Source organism: Mirounga leonina, unplaced genomic scaffold (assembly GCF_011800145.1).
Source record: "Mirounga leonina isolate KUSES-001 unplaced genomic scaffold, KU_Mleo_1.0 Mir_321, whole genome shotgun sequence".
Lineage (NCBI taxonomy): Eukaryota > Metazoa > Chordata > Mammalia > Carnivora > Phocidae > Mirounga > Mirounga leonina.
In genome coordinates, this window is record NW_023270680.1 from 4727608 (window position 1) to 4745229 (window position 17622).

The 17622-nt window shown below is 46.5% G+C and overlaps 1 protein-coding gene across 1 annotated transcript in view; it reads left to right on the forward strand.

Moving 5' to 3' along the window:
* The window catches only part of UBE3C (ubiquitin protein ligase E3C), a 122232-nt gene that overhangs the window by 93904 nt on the left and 10706 nt on the right, over positions 1-17622 (forward strand). The window contains exons 19-21 of the mRNA XM_035029883.1: positions 2834-3046; positions 10781-10969; positions 11069-11135. Coding sequence (XP_034885774.1) covers positions 2834-3046; positions 10781-10969; positions 11069-11135 — 469 coding nt within the window. The remainder of the gene's footprint in view (positions 1-2833; positions 3047-10780; positions 10970-11068; positions 11136-17622) is intronic.

Sequence of the window (17622 nt, forward strand, 5' to 3'; positions counted from 1 at the left end):
CGGTGACTTAAAGAAAAGCTCTGAATACATCCGTAGCGCAGCTCACTGAGTACTTTCTGAAGCGGGGCTCCCCCGCCATCCCCCCGAAAGAGAAGCGTTTGTGAGAACGTGTGCCTGAGGCTCTGCCTCCAGCTCCCCACCCACCGAGTGGGGGTGGCGACTCCACTCTCCCTGTCATTGTCATGTCTCTGCAGACCACTCTTACTTTAGCAAAAATGGCCTCGGGCATGGAGACCCAGATTTCCCCTAGACTTCTGTAGAAGAGTGACTCTTGCCTTCCACTTGGGAGATCTTCCGGACAGGCCAGATGCAAGCGAGACAGCTGATGTGTGCTCAGCGCAGTGCCTGGCTCAGAGCTAGCATCAGTACATAGTAGCTTAGGTTCATTGGGACAGTTTGACAGGACTTGTTGGGGCTTCCAAGGCCATCATCTGTTAGAAGAAAATAAGAACGTTTCTGAAAATTTTACAGCCCACTTCTGCTTCCTTGTTGCACTTTCTCTCAATCTAGCTTTCTGGTTGGTGTGTTGTGCAATCACTTCCACGAGGGACCGGAGTGTGGAGGGAACATCTTCAATGTCAGAACTCTCTCAGAGCTGTATAGGAAATGGGAAATGAGACTAAGACCAGCCTGTGCTCTGTGACATGGCTGCCCTTCCAGTCCCCCAACCTGAACAGAAAAATTCTTCATTGTTTGGGACAATTGCTCCTGAAGACAAAAACTCACTGTAACTTTCTGTTCCCCTCTACGTGAAAATCCCAAGCGCTGATTGGAATACAACATGAATACTGTAGATAGTGCGTGTTTAAAATGCACTTTACAGCCTTAGGCCATAGGAGTATTTATCGTGCAGGATGAATTCTGACATCATGCTGGGAAACCTGCATCACTTGGCCCCTCTTTTCTCTGGATGGAGAATCGGGAGATTAATATAGTAATATAGTAATATTCACCAGCGCTTAATTCGTCCAGTACCACCGGTCATCAGGGAAATGCAAATTAAAACCATAGTGAGATACCCCACTGCACCAACCAGAATAACTAAACTTAAAAAAGACTGAACTGACAACGCTAATGATCAGTGAGGTTCTGGACCAGTTGGAACCTTCCTGTGTTGCTGGTCATGGTGGAAAATGGTTGCGTTTTGGAAGACAGTGTGGTTGCCTGATAACAGCTAAGCGCACCTCACGCCCAGTGCTTCCCCTGTCAACGGGTCTGAAGTCTATACTGGGAGAGGTGAGCATGGATCCACAGAAAGGCTCACGCTGACGGTCCAGCAGCTTTGTTTCTCCTAGCCTCAAATGGGAAACAGCTCCACGTCCATCATCAGGCCCAGGGCTGGAGATGATACCAGCCTCGCGGAAAAGAACAGACAGTAACAGGTGAATCTCAAAAGCATCCTGCTGTGAGGAGGCACATGCTGTCTGGTGCCATCGGTGGAGTCCTGGGGTGGCAGCGCGCCCGTGGTGACGGCCACAGAAGGGGCTGAACGTGAGGGAGGCTGTGGCTGAAGGTCATGAGGGAGCTCTCGGGGGAGTTTGGGGAGGGGAGGTGTTCTGTGCCTTCACCCGAGCGGCCACTGCATGGGTACGGTCAAATACAGTCATCAAGCTGCACTTACAGGCTCTGCGTTTTATCTGGCCCTTTGTAAGTTATCCTTTCACGTACACGAGTGAAGAGACAGTTCCGCGCGTGGCCCTCGGACACAAAGTGGACAGGAACCCAGAGTGCAGAGGTCCTCCTGTGGGCGTCAGGGCGTCTGGGTTTGGCGCCAGCGCTGCCCCGCGCTAACTCACCATGTCCGCCCGAGTGCCCGTGAGTCCCAAGGCCCAGTCTCTTCAGTTCAGAACAGGGCCTGTGGGCCAGGTCCGGCCTGCCCCTGTTGTGTGGCCAGTGTGCGAAGAGGGCTTTTCCCGTCTGATGGCCGGAAAAGCCTACAGAACAGTATTTCTTGGCATTGAGAATTACGTGCGGTCCAGCCCTGGTACACAGCTGTCCTCACTCGGCCCCGCCCTGTGTTCCTTTTTTGCTACAAAGGCCGAGCAGAGGAGTGGCCACCAAGCCAGTCCAGCCCACTGTTGTGGGCTGAATTGTGACCCCCCCAGAAATGAGGTTCCCTCCTAATCCCTCGTACCTGTGAACCTGACCTTATTTGGAAGGGAATCTTTGTGTATGGGTCATCGCGGGTTAGAGTGGCCCCCCCAAATCCAGTGACTGGTCTCTGTAAGAGAAAGGACAGGGAGACCCACACACAGGGAAGACAGCCGCCCAAAGAGGCAGAGTTTGGAGTGACTCAGCCAAAAGCCAGGGGCCACCGGGTGTGGCCGGCAACATCAGAGAGGACAAGGGGGCCTTTCGGGAGAGTGTGCCCTGCTGCCACCCGGAGTTAGACTTGTGGCCTGCAGAACCCTGAGGCGCCAGGTCTCGGTTGTTCTGAGCCCCCAGCGCGTGCGGCTTTGGTACAGCAGCTCTCGGGGGCTCACACGCCTGCACAGCCCTCTACCAAAAACATGTGCCCACCTCTTGCAGCACAAAAGACGGGGCTCTGGAACGCCCCCGTCGGTACACACATTCTGTGAGGCAGCCCTAAAACGTGCTGCTGGTCTGCTCTAGAATTTGCGACACACTGAAGGCATGCGTTGAATGGTTCGCCTGGCCTAGCACACGGTAAGTGCTCACCAAATACTAGCTTCCACCATCGTCGTCATTATGAAGAGGAAGTAGCTGCTGTCAGGACTCTGTTAAATCTCGAGTTGGACTTTTTTATTCGTAGGCAGTGTGAAAAAAGAATTCCTCTGAGATGCTAATCATTGCTCCTTGTTCTCATTTGAAGGCTCTCTATGAAAATATGCTGGTAGAATTGCCCTTTGCTGGGTTCTTCCTGTCCAAATTGCTTGGAACCAGCGCAGACGTGGACATCCATCATCTCGCCTCGTTAGATCCCGAAGTGTATAAGAATCTGCTTTTTCTCAAGAGCTACGAAGGCGACGTGGAGGAACTTGGGCTGAACTTCACTGTGGTGAACAATGACCTGGGAGAGGCACAGGTGAGGAGGCCCTTGGCCGGTTTGTTACTGACGCCAACTTCTCTTCCCACGGCGACGGGGAGGATTTCCTTCCGTGTGGAAATGCTTCAGTGCCTTTCCAGTGCGCTGAGGGTTAGACTTGGGGAATGGGGTGTCTGGAGACGCACGTGCCCCGGCCCCAGTCCTTTGTGACGGCTATCCTCTGGGATTGTCTTCCTGGGGCGGCTGCTTGCCTGGCTCTCCGTCCCAGGGAGTGGCGGTTAGCACCTTCCCGACTGGAGCCCTGAGGGTCCCTGTGCCCCTCCGTTCCCTGCCCAGTCTCGGTGGACCTCGGGTGCTCGGACACCGATCGCTGGCCTCCATTATCAGTCTGGTTGGTCTTGCTGCCTTTATCCTTTAAAAAAAAATGAATAAACCCTACATGCTAGAGATTGAAACTGATTTTTTAAATGACAGCAGTATTGGGGTGTAATTTGCATACGGTAAAATGCACACTTTAGAGGATGGCATGGGTCAGCACATTCCCAGAATGGGCAGCCCTCACCAGCATCTCCGTTCGGGATGGTTTCGTCTCTCCAAAGAAACTGTGTGTGCATTAGCAGGTCCCTCCCACCCAGCGTAGGTGAGCACGATATGCGTGCTGTCTGCGTGTTCATCTACCCTGGACGCGGTCCCTAACTGGAGTCTTACAGCCCGTGGCCTTTTGCGGCCGGCTTCATTCCCTTTTGTTGTAGGAGCCAGAACTCCGTCCCTTCATCTGGCTGAGCGGCACCCCGTTGTATGGAGATGCCACAGTTTCTTTCTCAGCTGACGGACATTTGGGTTATTTCCACTTTTCAGCTGTTATGAAGAATATGCTGTGAACATTCTTGTACAACATACTGAACTGTGGAAGAGTTGATAACATCTGGGATTTATTTCCAGTATGATGAGAGCAGGGGCAGTGGGTGGAGGTGGAGATGAGCTAGATTGGCCATGAGGTAGAACTTGCTAAAATAGGCGGTCGGGGGCGCCTGGGTGGCTCAGTTGGTTAAGCGACTGCCTTCAGCTCAGGTCATGATCCTGGAGTCCCTGGATCGAGTCCCTGGATCAAGTCCCGCATCGGACTCCCTGCTCGGCAGGGGGTCTGCTTCTCCCTCTGACCCTCCCCCGTCTCATGTGCTTGCTCTCTCTCATTCTCTCTCTCTCAAATAAATAAATAAAATCTTTAAAAATAAAATAGGCGGTCGGGTTGGGGGGCGGCATTCGGCGTACTTTTTTGTCTACATTAGCATACATTCAGATGTTCCCGTAATTTACAAAACCTTTTTTAATGTATACCGACGAACAAAATTGAGGACCTTTGAGGTCGTAGTTGTTAATATCTCATTTTATCAGATTTTAAAGTGACCAGTGTGCTTCTCTATTTTTGGTCTGTTTTGTGGGGAAAAACAGCTTTTCTGCTATTGTTATTAGATCAGTAAACTTTTCTGAATCTAGTAGTTGTATTTTAACTATAAAACGATTGTTACTGGGACGCCTGGTGGCTCAGTTCTTAAGCGTCTGCCTTAAGCTCGGGTCATGATCCCAGGGTCCTGGGATCGAGTCCTGCATCGGGCTCCCTGCTCAGCGGGGAGTCTGCCTCTCCCTCTGCCCCTCCCCCTGCTTGTACTCTCACTCTCTCTCTAGCAAAGAGATAAATAAAACCTTTAAAAAAAACTGTTACCTTTAAACTTCGTAAATTTCTGTTATTACTTGGTTTTTAATTCAGGCTTTCAAAGGTCATCAGCTTTGCCAGCTTAAAAGTAACTTCATATTAAATCTATACTTAGTGTTTAGTCAAATCACCATTGATAATGCATTGATCCATTCAGGGTACTCCTTAACCTAACCTCCAGGTCGTCAGCACTAACATTTTATTTTGATAAACACATGTACTGAACAAATTTGAGTTGATGCAATTTTGGTTATTTTTAAATCATATTACCTACTTGCCACTGTGCCTCATCTGTATTTCTTCATTCACTCATGAGACAGTGTTGCCACTCCGTACCAGCCATGATGCTATCATGCATAGGAGGTTTTTTCTAAACTAGGAGAGCATACACATTCTAACAGGGGAGGCAGATGTGAGCAGTAGCTCAGCTCCAAGTAGTTCAGGGGAGAGCTACCTGGGAGAGACACTGGGGGGGTGGAAAGGCGTTCACCAGGTAGGTGAGCACATTTAGAAGTGGCTAAGCTTAGGGGTGTACAAGAGTAGGTAGACAGATGCCAGCAAATCTGGGCTTCTCCGGCCATCGCGGAGAACAGTTAGAGGCCTTGGGCTTTAGAAAGGGTAAAGATGCACTCAGAAGGAGAACCAGTGTTTCATTCCATAGCTGGTTTGCAGTATTTCATTGCTTCAGGGTAAGAGGGCCTAAACCGGTGCATTTCAGAGCCAATAGGAAAATGAATAACAAGAAAACACTTGGGGGCACCTGGCTGGATTGGTCAGTGGAGTGTGTGACTCTTGATCTCAGGGTTGTAGATTCGAGCCCCATGTTGTAGAGATTACTTAAAAAAAAAAAAAAAAAATCCTTAAAAAAGAAAGAAGAAAACCCTTGAGCCTTCCCAGGAAGCTGAGATTTTGATTCTGTGAGTCAGGGCAGGACCCAGGAGCAGCCTGCTTATTTCCTGGGTCAGATGGTTCAGAATTCAGAGAAACCACAACTTGGGGGTTAAGCAATGAAAAAGTTTTAATGAGAGAACGTCTGTATGATCTTCATTTTTAAAGTTACGGTCTGTAGGTATAGGTCAGTATCTTGAGCGAAGTTGATTTTATTTGAGTCAGAGGAGGATGGGGCAGGCAGGGCATTCTTGCACTGAACTCCCTGTTCCCTCGTGCCCTGGTGCCCACCATTCTACTTTGGGTCTCTGTGAGTTTGACGACTGTGAGGACCTCATCTAAGTGCAGTCATATAGGGCTTGTCCTTTTGTGACGGGTTTATTTCACTGAGCTTGATGTCCTCCCAAGTTCACCTGTGATGTAGCACAAGTCAGAATTTCTTCCTTCTTAAGGCTAATACCCCATAATCTGTACAGATCACGTTTGTTTAGCCATTCATCCCTCGATGGACATGAGAGTTGTCTCCACTCTCATGAATAATGATGCCACAGTAATGATGTACATGGGCTGTACAAATACCTGTTCAAGTCGCTGCTTTCCGTTCTCATGGGTATATACCTAGAAGTGGGATTGCTGGGTCACACAAGAATCCTAATGTTTAACTTTTTGAGGACCTGCATACCATTTTCCATGGTGGCTGCACTGTTGGTCTTTCTACCAGCACCGCACAGGGGTTCCAATCTCTCCCTGTGTTGCCAACACTTGTTTTCTGCTTTCTTTTCTCTCTCTCTGTCTTTTTTAAAAACTCACAGCCGTCGTCCTGGGTGCGAAGTGCTGTCTCATTGTGCTTTGTGGTGCACAGAGCCCTAATAGTCTGGGACTGCTTCGGGAAGGCTCCGAGGTGTGAGACCTTTGTGTTGGCTCCCTCCCTGGGCTGCAGGACCGTTGCATGGCCCCCACACCAGCGATGTCTTCAGAAACTAAGTTAAGAAGCACACACAGACTTACACATCCTAGTTCTAAACTCTCTGGGTATTTTTAAATGTCTGTCTTCGTGGTGCTTGAATTTTAGTCTATTTCTTGGCCTTTAAAAAGCTGCCTATTGGGGCGCCTGGGTGGCTCATTTGTTAAGCGTCTGCCTTCGGCTCAGGTCATGATCCCGGGGTCCTGGGATCGAGCCCCACGTCGGGCTCCCTGCTCGGCGGGAAGCCTGCTTCTCCCTCTCCCACTCCCCCTGCTTGTGTTCCCTCTCTCGCTGTGTATCTCTGTCAAATAAATAAAATCTTTAAAAAAAAAAAAATTACGTATTTAATGGGGTGCCTGGGTGACTCAGACAGTTAAGCGTCCAACTCTTGATTTTAGCTCAGTCATGATCTTGGGGTCGTGAGATTGAGCCCCACGTAGGAGCTCCGCACTCGGCAGGGAGTCTGCTTGGGATTCTCCTCTCTGCTCCCTCTGTCCCCCGACCCCCACTGTGCATGTGCACGAACTCTCACTCTCTCAAATAAATAAGTAAAATCTTAAAAAAAAAAAACAAAAAACCAAAAAACTAGCTATTGAAGAAATAGGTGTGGATTAAACCCTAAGTGGGAATATAGGAAATGATACCACCTTGGGTCTCCCGCTTCCCTGTCTTACTTGGACACCTCTAGGCGTTGTTGAGAACTGACCTCAACACTGCGAGAGAAGATAAGAATGAGGAGGACAGAACCATTCTGTTTGGTTACAGCTTACTTAGTTGCTTTTGTTTGCACCTCTTCATTTTATTTTATTTATTTTTTTAAAGATTTTTTATTTATTTATTTGAGAGAGAGAGTGAGAGAGAGAAAGAGCCCAAGAGGGGGGAGCGGGAGAGGGAGAAGCAGACTCCCCGCGGAGCAGGGAGCCCGATGCGGGACTCGATCCCGGGACTCCAGGATCATGACCCGAGCCGAAGGCAGTCGCTTAACCGACTGAGCCACCCAGGCGCCCTGCACCTCTTCATTTTATAGAGCTGAAGTTTCAGCATGCAGAATTCAGATTTTTGTGAAAGATGAGGTTTGTTCCTAGCGTGAGGACACTGAACACACAGTGATGGCTGCTCGCCCTGCTGTCTCGCTCCACCTGGTGGCATGATTTAAAAAATGAAATAAAAGCGCCAGGGCAGTCAGTTTTATAATGACCTGTCCACGGCCTTTGCTAATGGGAGTATTTCCCATTTTTCCTCCTGAAATAGATGGTAATAGTGAAATGTCGCATATGTAAGAGTTCCATTAAAGCACCACTGGTAATATTGGAATCTATTAAAAGCAAAAGTGTGAAGTTACAATGTTCCAATTATTCATAGAAATTCCCACTGAATAAAGAGATTATGGATGACAATGCAGAGGAATAATTACACTAAAGAGTCCAACAGGAAAAATTGAGAAAGTCACTGGTAAAGCAGCCAATTTGTGGGGGAGATCTTACAGATTTCTACAGAGAGAGATATAAAAACATAGTCCTCTATACAGGTTTAAGTTTGTAAAATACTATGATTTAAAGATTTCTAATATGCAAATACTTCATTATGTTGGTAGGTTACGTTAATCAATCTCCCCTTTTAAAATACTAGTGTTCCTCCCCAACTTATTTTCTCCGGTAAAATCAATATGGCTGTTAGCCTGCCTAAAAACAAACATGAAATTTTAGACCACGAATTTGTACACATATCTTTGCTGAGGAAAGTGCTCAGGGTTTAAGATGGTTCCGTGAGTGATCATCGTTACGTACGAGGCATGAACGTGAGTCACGAGTCCTTGTGAAAGTCCGGGCTTGCCGCTGTGGCGCTTCAGTGGCGCTTCCCCGCCTTCGGGGGTCGTGGACGTGGCTCCGGGGTGAGGTGAGCTCGTGCGGGTGGTGAGCACTTGAGGCCCCGAGCCTTCTGCAGCTGGACTCAGGACTGTCAGGGAGGAGAGCTCTTCGTAGAAGAGCTGCTCTAGTTCCATACTTAGAGGTGTCAGTGTGCCCCCAAAACTGAAATCCCGGGACAGATTTGATGTGATTTTAGACACAGAGAGTTGTTTTGATGTAGCCTAGAGAGGAGTTTAGACGACCACGGCGCAGTCCCTGTGCGGTCACTGGAAATGGCATTGCCATCTGATCAGGCAGGGTGACTGGGGCTTTGGAAGTCCTTTACGTGATCGTTTCCCGGGTCCTTTGTCTTCGAATCCCTCAGTACATGCTCATTTATTACCTGTTGTTAATCCACTTAAGGTAAGAAGTGGTAGTTTGTACATTAAAACAGAGCCGCGAGCGCGAGGCCCAGGTGACAGATGGCCTGTCAGCGGGCGGCGAGCACGGGAGGCATTGTGGCCTCTCCCTGGAGCAGAGACGAGCAAGGAGATGTGGGTGCAGAGCCTTTCTTAGGCCTCTGGTTCCAGCGTGGAGCACGAGAGTTAATGAGAAGGGAGGCGTCATCTAGAACGTGCACTGTGGAAAGAAGCAAATCCAATAAAGCTTTGTAACGTCTTTAGCGTGAGATGGCCACGTAACCACTGGGTGTACGATGATTTCAGTATAGCTCTTCAGCAGATGGTAAAATGGCCTTTCTCTCAAGTGGTAAAAAAAAAGCTGGCTGAAATGCCGTTGCCCAGAGCGGGAGGCGTTGTCTTCATTATGACAGAACCACGAGGGGGACGTTTTCGCGGTTTCCGTAGCCCGCAGTCTGGGCAGCGCTCTGTTTTCACCCCCCGAGGTTTGCCACCCACGGGTCATTCGGGAATGGCTTGTTCACTTACTGTGGATTTGTCTTCTGGTTCTTCATCCTCAGCACAGACGGCCTCCTCCAAATGCATCTGAGTAAACAAACTTTAACAAGTGCATTCTTGTAAATGAGGCTGGTGTGTTTATAATTGGCTGTGCTATTTTGTCAACCACCTTTGGTTTATGTGAGTTTAGAGAACCACAGTTCTAAGGTAGACCAAGCAGAAGTATCACCATCTTATTAATGACGAAAGCAGTTCCTGGGGCGAGGTGAGTTGCGGGCATCGGCGTTACCGGGAGCGGGGAGAGCCGGCGTGTGGCCCCAGCTCCCGCCGAGGGCTTCCCGTGACGCTCCGGCGCAGCCGGCACCGCTCACCAGCTCTGTGCTAGACCGACAGGCTGTGCGAGCGTGGCTACCCAAGGACAGAGGGTTGTCCTCTGAGGTTCAGTCATCTGAACGACGGTCAGTCACCTCTAATGGACCGCTGTCCTCTGAGTCCTGTTGAAAGTACTTCAGGGGCGCCTGCCCGGCTCAGTCCGTGCATGTGCGACTCCTGATCTCGGGGACGTAGGTTCAAGCCCCACGTTGGGTGTAGAGATTGCTTAAACATAAAATCTTTAAAAATAATGAAAGAGGGGCGCCTGGGTGGCTCAGTCGTTAAGCGTCTGCCTTCGGCTCAGGTCATGATCCCAGGGTCCTGGGATCGAGCCCCGCATCGGGCTCCCTGCTCGGCGGGAAGCCTGCTTCTCCCTCTCCCACTCCCCCTGCTTGTGTTCCCTCTCTCGCTGTGTCTCTCTCTGTCAAATAAATAAAATCTTAAAAAATAATAATAATAATGAAAGAATAAAGTATGTCATAGTGGTAACAACATGATGGAGACCTTCACTCCTTGGGCTGTATTTTCTCCAGAATGAATCCCTTTGGACATGTGTTCATTTTTTGGTTCATATCTTTGCCCCTTGTGATTCATAATTTATTTTAACTTTTAATTATTAGAGAAAGAGTGTGCACCTGTGTGTGAGTGGGGGGGAGGGGCAGAGGGAGAGAGAATCTCAAACAGGCTCCCCACTAAGCACGGAGTCCGATGCGGGGCTCGATCTCACGACCCTGAGATCATGAGCTGAGCCGAAATCAAGAGTCGGATGCCCAAACAACTGAGCCACCCAGGCGCCCCAGATTCCTAATTTTTTAAGACAGAGTTGCCATGATTGTGTTGCTGCGTCACTCCTTAGTGCTTCGGAGAAAGCGCTGGCGGCTGACAGCCCTAAAGACGGGACAGGACGCCCGGCTTTGGAGAATGCCGTCAGGTGTGCCAGCTACACGGCTTTTTATGTAGATTCTCACATACAAAGCAGTGCTGTCAGGTTTCTTGGAAGTAGGTGTTTCTTGCTTTCATTTTACTCTGGTCATACTGAGAATTTCCAGACCCTTATTTTAATACTTGCAGGTAGTCGAGCTAAAGTTCGGTGGGAAAGACATTCCTGTCACCAGTGCCAACAGGATCGCGTATATCCACCTTGTCGCCGACTACAGGCTGAACAGGCAGATCCGTCAGCACTGTCTGGCCTTCAGACAGGGCCTGGCCAACGTGGTGAACCTGGAGTGGCTGCGAATGTTCGATCAGCAGGAGATCCAGGTACACTGCTCTCTGGCGCTTGGGGTCACAGCTGTCACGTGACACAGAAAAGCTGTCATAAAATCGACCTCAAGTTTATGAATCCAACTTCTTTTTCAGGTGTTAATTTCTGGTGCACAAGTTCCCGTAAGTCTAGAGGACCTGAAGTCCTTTACAAACTATTCAGGTATGTTGTCACTACTAGTTACTAATCCTGAAAATGTTATAGATGATATTTCCAAACTAATTTTTCATACACTTTGTTTGGTAATTCATCCACATGGTTTAGAGCCCAGCAAGTGAGGTGAGGGGTACAGGGACATCCCCAGCTGTCCCGTTCTGCTCTGCCTCTCCCACCACAAGTAGACACTCCTCTTGGTTCTTTACATATTTACGCACAAATACAAAGTTAATTCTTACTTTCCTCATCTTTACACACGATTCTGCCTCTTGTGGTTTTCTCTTCACACCAGGTCTTCTTAGCTCTCTACTAATGTATTGGGTTGCTTCCAGTCTTTTGCTTTTAAAACCGTGCTAGCGAAAAAAAGAACCCCAAAAAAACAAAAAAAACTACTAACAATGAAAAAGAATAAACAAAAAAACTGGACCTCATTTTTATTAAATTAAACTTAAAAGTTTCTGCTCTTCAAGAAAATGAAAAACCAAAAAGAAGATATATAAATGGCCAATAAACACATAGAAAGATGCTCAACAGCGTTAGTCATCAGAGAAATAATAAGATTGTTCAGAGGTGGAATTGGTGTATCTTTTGGGCATTTGTAAGTTTTTTTTACATTAACCTCATATATACTTAGGAACAGTGAAAAGAAAAAAAAATCATCCTTAAAACAATTACTGTAATTTTAGTGAATTTTCATAGTCTATTCTAGTAATTTATAGTGTACATTCTGTTTGTTTAGCATCAGAAATTAAAAAAAAACTATTTCCAGCATACAGACTCTCCTGCTGTCCTGCCCGCCCTTGAGGTGTATTCAATAAACTTCTGTCTCCTTAAAAAATAAATATATATGTTTTTTCAAGCTGTTACTCTTGCAATTAATTTTTGAGGTTAAATAGATACATATGATTCATTTAACCTTCCACTGTAATGAACAGTTTTGTGTATATTTCTAGGTATAAAGTCTTTTTTATTTTTTAATGAGAGAAGCCCAGAAGTTGAATTGCATATTAGAGGATGGGAAGACTTCGGGGGTGAGATTAGGATGTGTAGGACTCAGGGAAAGTGTGGCACGCAGGGGCGCCTGGGTGGCTTAGTCATTAGGCGTCTGCCTTCAGCTCAGGTCATGGTCCCAGGGTCCTGGGATCGAGCCCCGCATCGGGCTCCCTGCTCAGCGGGAAGCCTGCTTCTCCCTCTCCCACTCCCCCTGCTTGTGTTCCCTCTCTCACTGTGTCTCTCTCTGTCAAATAAAAAAAAAAGTGTGGCATGCAGTATTAGCATTTAGGAAATGGTGTACATTCTTGAGCTTGCTTGAGGCTAATTCCACACTTTCAGTTTTTTTTCTCATCTGTAGGAAACTGTCCAAATCTTAAAGACATTTTATAAAAATTTGCAGTTGTGAGCCATTGATTCTTACTTTTATTGTGCACACGGACATTTTAAAGTATATTTTTTTATTATTTTCTCCCAAAGATGTGTATGTATGTATGTATTTATTTATTTATTTGAGAGAGAGCATGAGAGCACGAGTTGGGGAGGAGCAGACGGGGGGGCCAAGCAGACTCTGCACTGATCATGGAGCCCAACGTGAGGCTCAGTGCAGGGCTCAATCCTAGGACCCTCATGATCATGACCCAGGCCGAAACCAAGAGTCAGGCGCTTAACTGACTGAGCCACCCAGGCGCCCCTGAAGTTTTTTATATACCAGCACGCCTGGCTGGCTCAGTTGGAAGGACACATGACTCCTGATCTCAGGGTCATGGGTTCGAGCCCCACCTTGGAGGTAGAGATTGCTTTTTAAAAAAACAAAACATAGGGGCACCTGGGTGGCTCAGTCATTAAGCGTCTGCCTTCGGCTTAGGTCACGATCCCAGGGTCCTGGGATCGAGCCCCATGTCGGGCTCCCTGCTCAGCGGGAAGCCTGCTTCTCCCTCTCCCTCTGCCCCTGCTTGTGTTCCTTCTCTCACTGTGTCCCTCTCTATCAAATAAATAAATAAAATCTTTAAATATATATATATAACATTTTTATTTTTATATATTTATATATATAAAAATGTTTTATATATCTTAGAAAATTTAAAATATATCCTTAAGTAAATGCGATGATGAAACTGCATGCATGTGATAGCACATCTTTGAAGATGGGGTTGAGTAAGATCTAAGCAAAAGTGTTAAGTGGTCGTGGGATGATGAGGCACCTTTGCTTCTGTAAGGTATTATTTCCCTTTCTTTATTATCTGTTATACACTGCATAAATCACTTTTCAAAACCAAGAAAACTTTAGAAAACCAAAAACGAAAACATTTCAGTGTCCGGGCACCTGGCTGGCTCCCTTGGTGGAGCGTGCAACTCTTGATCCCTTAATGAATTTACAGGTGACTTTTCTTCATTGTCCTTCTCTCTTTTCTTAATATTATGAAATGAAAATTTCTCTCAGAACAGTATTTAAGCCTTTAAAAACATATCCTGTATGGGAGTTCCAGCTACAGCTGAGTAAGGAGAGGATTTCTCTCCTCAAAGATCACCATTAGCCTAGTATCAAAAGCAAACAGAAATAACACAAGAAAATAATAGATTACTATCCCTCAGGAACATAGATGCAAAAATCCTTGAAATATTAGCAAACCGAATCCAGCAGCTAAGTAGCATTTACAGCATGAATGCAAGGTTAATTTGACATCTGAAAATGTATTAATGGAATATGCAGTGTTGGCAGTATAAAGAACAAAACCCATATGGTCGTCTCAGTAGATGCAGAAGAGAAAGAAAAAAGCAAGTGCATCCCTTGAGCATCTAAGCATCTCCTACCCGTTCAGGATGAAGACCCTCAGGGAACCAGGAACAGAAGGGAACTCCCTCACGCTGATGCAGGACATACACAGTACTTCGTAGTAGCCAGCACACGATGATGGAAGGTTGAGTGCTGCCTTCCTAAGTCAGAGGCACTTGACTGGGGTTTCTAGCTAGTACAGTAAGGTGGGAGGGAGGGAAGGAAGGAGAAAAACGTCCAGGTTGGAAAAGAAAAGTGAAGGAAGTGAAACTGTGGGCACCTGGGATGCTCAGTCGGTTAAGCGTCTCTGGCTCTTGGTTTCGGCTCAGGTCATGATCTCAGGGTCATAAGTTCAAGCCCCATGTCCGGCTCTGAGCTGGGTGTAGAGCCTCCTTAAGATTCTCTCTCCCTCTCCTCTCCCTCTGCCCCTCTACCCCCAAAAAAGGACTTAAGACTGTCTTTCTTCATAGATAGCTTGACAAAAAAACAAAAAAACTAAAAAAATTTCAGCACCAATCAGTATACACAAACCAATTTTGTTTTTATGTACAATCCAAGAATGGAATTACTTCAACAGTTCCATTCAGAGTAACAGCAAAAAGAATAAAGTACAAATGCAGCAAAGTAAGGGTACACGCAAGACCCGTACACTCCAAACTGCGTGACAGCACTGAGAGGAAATGGAGAGACAGCCCGTCGTCATGGGTCAGAGACTCCGTATCGTCAAGATGTCATTCTCTTCGAGTTAATCTGCAGATTCAGTGCAACCCCTACCAAAATCCCAGCAAAATCCCTGTTTGTAAAAATACACAGGTTGATTTTAAAACTCATTTGGAAATGTAAAGGACCTAAAATAGCCGAAAGAGTTTTGTGGAAGAACAGCTATAGGAGTTATACTCTGATTTAAAACTTACCGTATGGCTGCGGTAGTCAAGACATTGTGGAATTGGCACACGGATTGGCGTATTGATCGATGGGACAAAATCAGGAGTTCAGAAACAAATCCTCACGTTTACGGTCAGTTGACCATTCACTTGACAATACAGTCGTGCTGGGACAACATATTCACGTGGAAAACAATGAGCTTAGACCTTCACCTCACACCGTGTGCAAAAACTAGCTCAACAGGATCAGAGGCCTGTCGGTAAAAGCCGAACCTGTGAAACCTCTAAAAGAACATAAAGGAGAAAATCTGCCTGTCTTTTGGATTAGACGGAGTTTTTGGTTGTACACCCAAGAGCACGGGCCAGAAAAAAGAAATCGATAAAAAGTTGGGACTGCCTCAAAATTAAAGCTTTTGTGCTTCAAAAGATACTATTTTTTTTTTAAAGATTTTATTTATTTATTTATTAGAGAGTGAGCGAGAGAGAAACAGCATGAGAGAGGAGAGGGTCAGAGGGAGAAGCAGGCTTCCCGCTGAGCTGGGAGCCCGACGCAGGGCTCGATCCCAGGACCTGGAATCATGACCCGAGCCGAAGGCAGGCACTTAATGACTGAGCCACCCAGGCGCCCTCAAAAGATACTATTAAGAAAATGAAAAGACAAGCCACAGATGGGGAGAAACTGTGTTCAGGTGATATATATAATATATGTATGAAGAACGCTTACAACTTAGTAAGACAAGCAATTGAATTTAAAAACATGGCCAAAAAAAGTTTGACCTGAGAAGATACATATAAATGGCCAGTAAGCAAGCAAATAAGCACAGGAACAGTTGTTTGACACGAAATCAAATCCTAATGAGAGATTACTACATACCCACTAGAGAGACTGTAATCAAGAAGATAGACAGTACCAAATGTTAGTGACTGCATGGAGAAATTGGAACCCTCTTGACTGAATGTGAAATGGTAGAGCCTCTTCAGAAAAGTTTACCATGATTTAAAAAGTTGATGTACTCCTACCTCACACCATATACAGAAATGAACCCCAAATGGGTCAACAACCTTAATGTAGGAGCTAAAAGCATAAAACTCTTAGGAGAAAACAGGTAAGTCTTTATGATCTTGGATTTGACATTGGATTCCTAGATATGCCAAAAACATGAGCAAAAAAAGAAAAAATAAATATAAATTGGGCTTCATCAAAATTACAAACTTTGTACATCAAAAGACATTATCAAGAAAGTAAAAACACCAACCTATAGAAGGGGAGAATATTTGAAAATCATACATATGTATTCAGAATAAATAAAGAATTCTTACAGCTCAACAATAAGAAGACAAGCCAATTCAGAAATGGCAGAAGGCGTCAGTAGACATTTCTCCAAGGAAGATATACAAACAGCTGGTGATCTCACACAGACGTGCAACATGACTGATCATTAGGGAGATGCAACAGAACAACAGTGAAACAGTTCACCCGTCCATGAAGATGCCCGCACACAGGCACCGTATAGAGAGTAACAAGTGACGGCAGGGATGTGGAAACACTGGAGCCTTTGTTGGTTGCTGGCATGTGAAGGAGCCACTATGGAAAAATGGTTCGACCCCGCAGGAAGCTGAACATAGACTTACCATTTTACCCAGCAGTTCTACTCTGAAGTGTATATACCCAGAGGTATTGGAAGCAGGGACTGAAACACAGGTTGCACACACATATTCACGCAGCATTATTCACAGGAGCCCAGAGGTGAGGACAACCGAATGTCCTTCTGTGGATGGATGGAGGATCAGATGTGGTCTCTACACACATACAGTGGAATGCTATTAAGTCTTAAACAGGAATGAAGTTCTGATACATGCTACAACATGGAGCATCTCAAAAACACACAACCTATGTTGTATGATTCAACTTATATGAAATACCTGGAATGGGCAAATTCTTAGAGCCTGAAGAGTTAGAGACCTGTTAGAGGTCACCGGGGCTGGGGGAGGGGTAATGGGTGCAACTATTAATTGCTTAATAGCGTTTCTGTTTCGGGTGATGACATTTTGTAGGAAAAAGTGGTGGCTTGAGATTCTCTCCTTCTGCCCTCCCTCCCCACACCACGCTGCTCGCTTGCTCTCTCTTTAAATAAATAAGTCTTTAAAAAAAAAAAAGGGTTAGGGGCGCCTGGGTGGCTCAGTTGTTAAGCGTCTGCCTTCGGCTCAGGTCATGATCCCGAGGTCCTAGGATTGAGCCCCGCATCGGGCTCCCTGCTCCACGGGAAGCCTGCTTCTCCCTCTCCCACTCCCCCTGCTTGTGTTCCCTCTCTCGCTGTGTCTCTTTCTGTCAAAGAAATAAATAAAATCTTTAAAAAATAAAAAAAACGGTTTAGGGACGCCTGGGTGGCTCAGTCGGTTGAGCGTCTGCCTTTGGCTTAGGTCATGATCTCAGGGTCCTGGGATCAAACCCAACGGAGAGTCGGCTTCTCCCTCTGCCCCTCCTCCTCTGCTCTTGTACTCTGTCTCTCACTCTCGCTCTCTCTCAAATAAATAAATAAAATCTTAAAAAAAAAAAAGTTTAAATGGTGAAATTTATGTTCTGTATTTTACCACAATTTGAAGAAAGATCCCTGTGCAGACTCCTCTGTCCTGTGGAGTGCTGTTTCCCGAGCTTTCCTGTGAGGTCACTCTGACAAGGTTTTGGAGCTGGAGTGCCGTGTGGGCGGAGCGTTGTGGCCGAGCCGTCTCTGAGTGCACCTGCAGACTCGGTTGTCTGCGGGGAACATGGACTTTGTTTGAGGAAGTGGGGGTGTTCCAAAGGGGCTTGCAGCCGTGTCTGCAGAGCTCTAAATTTGCTAAC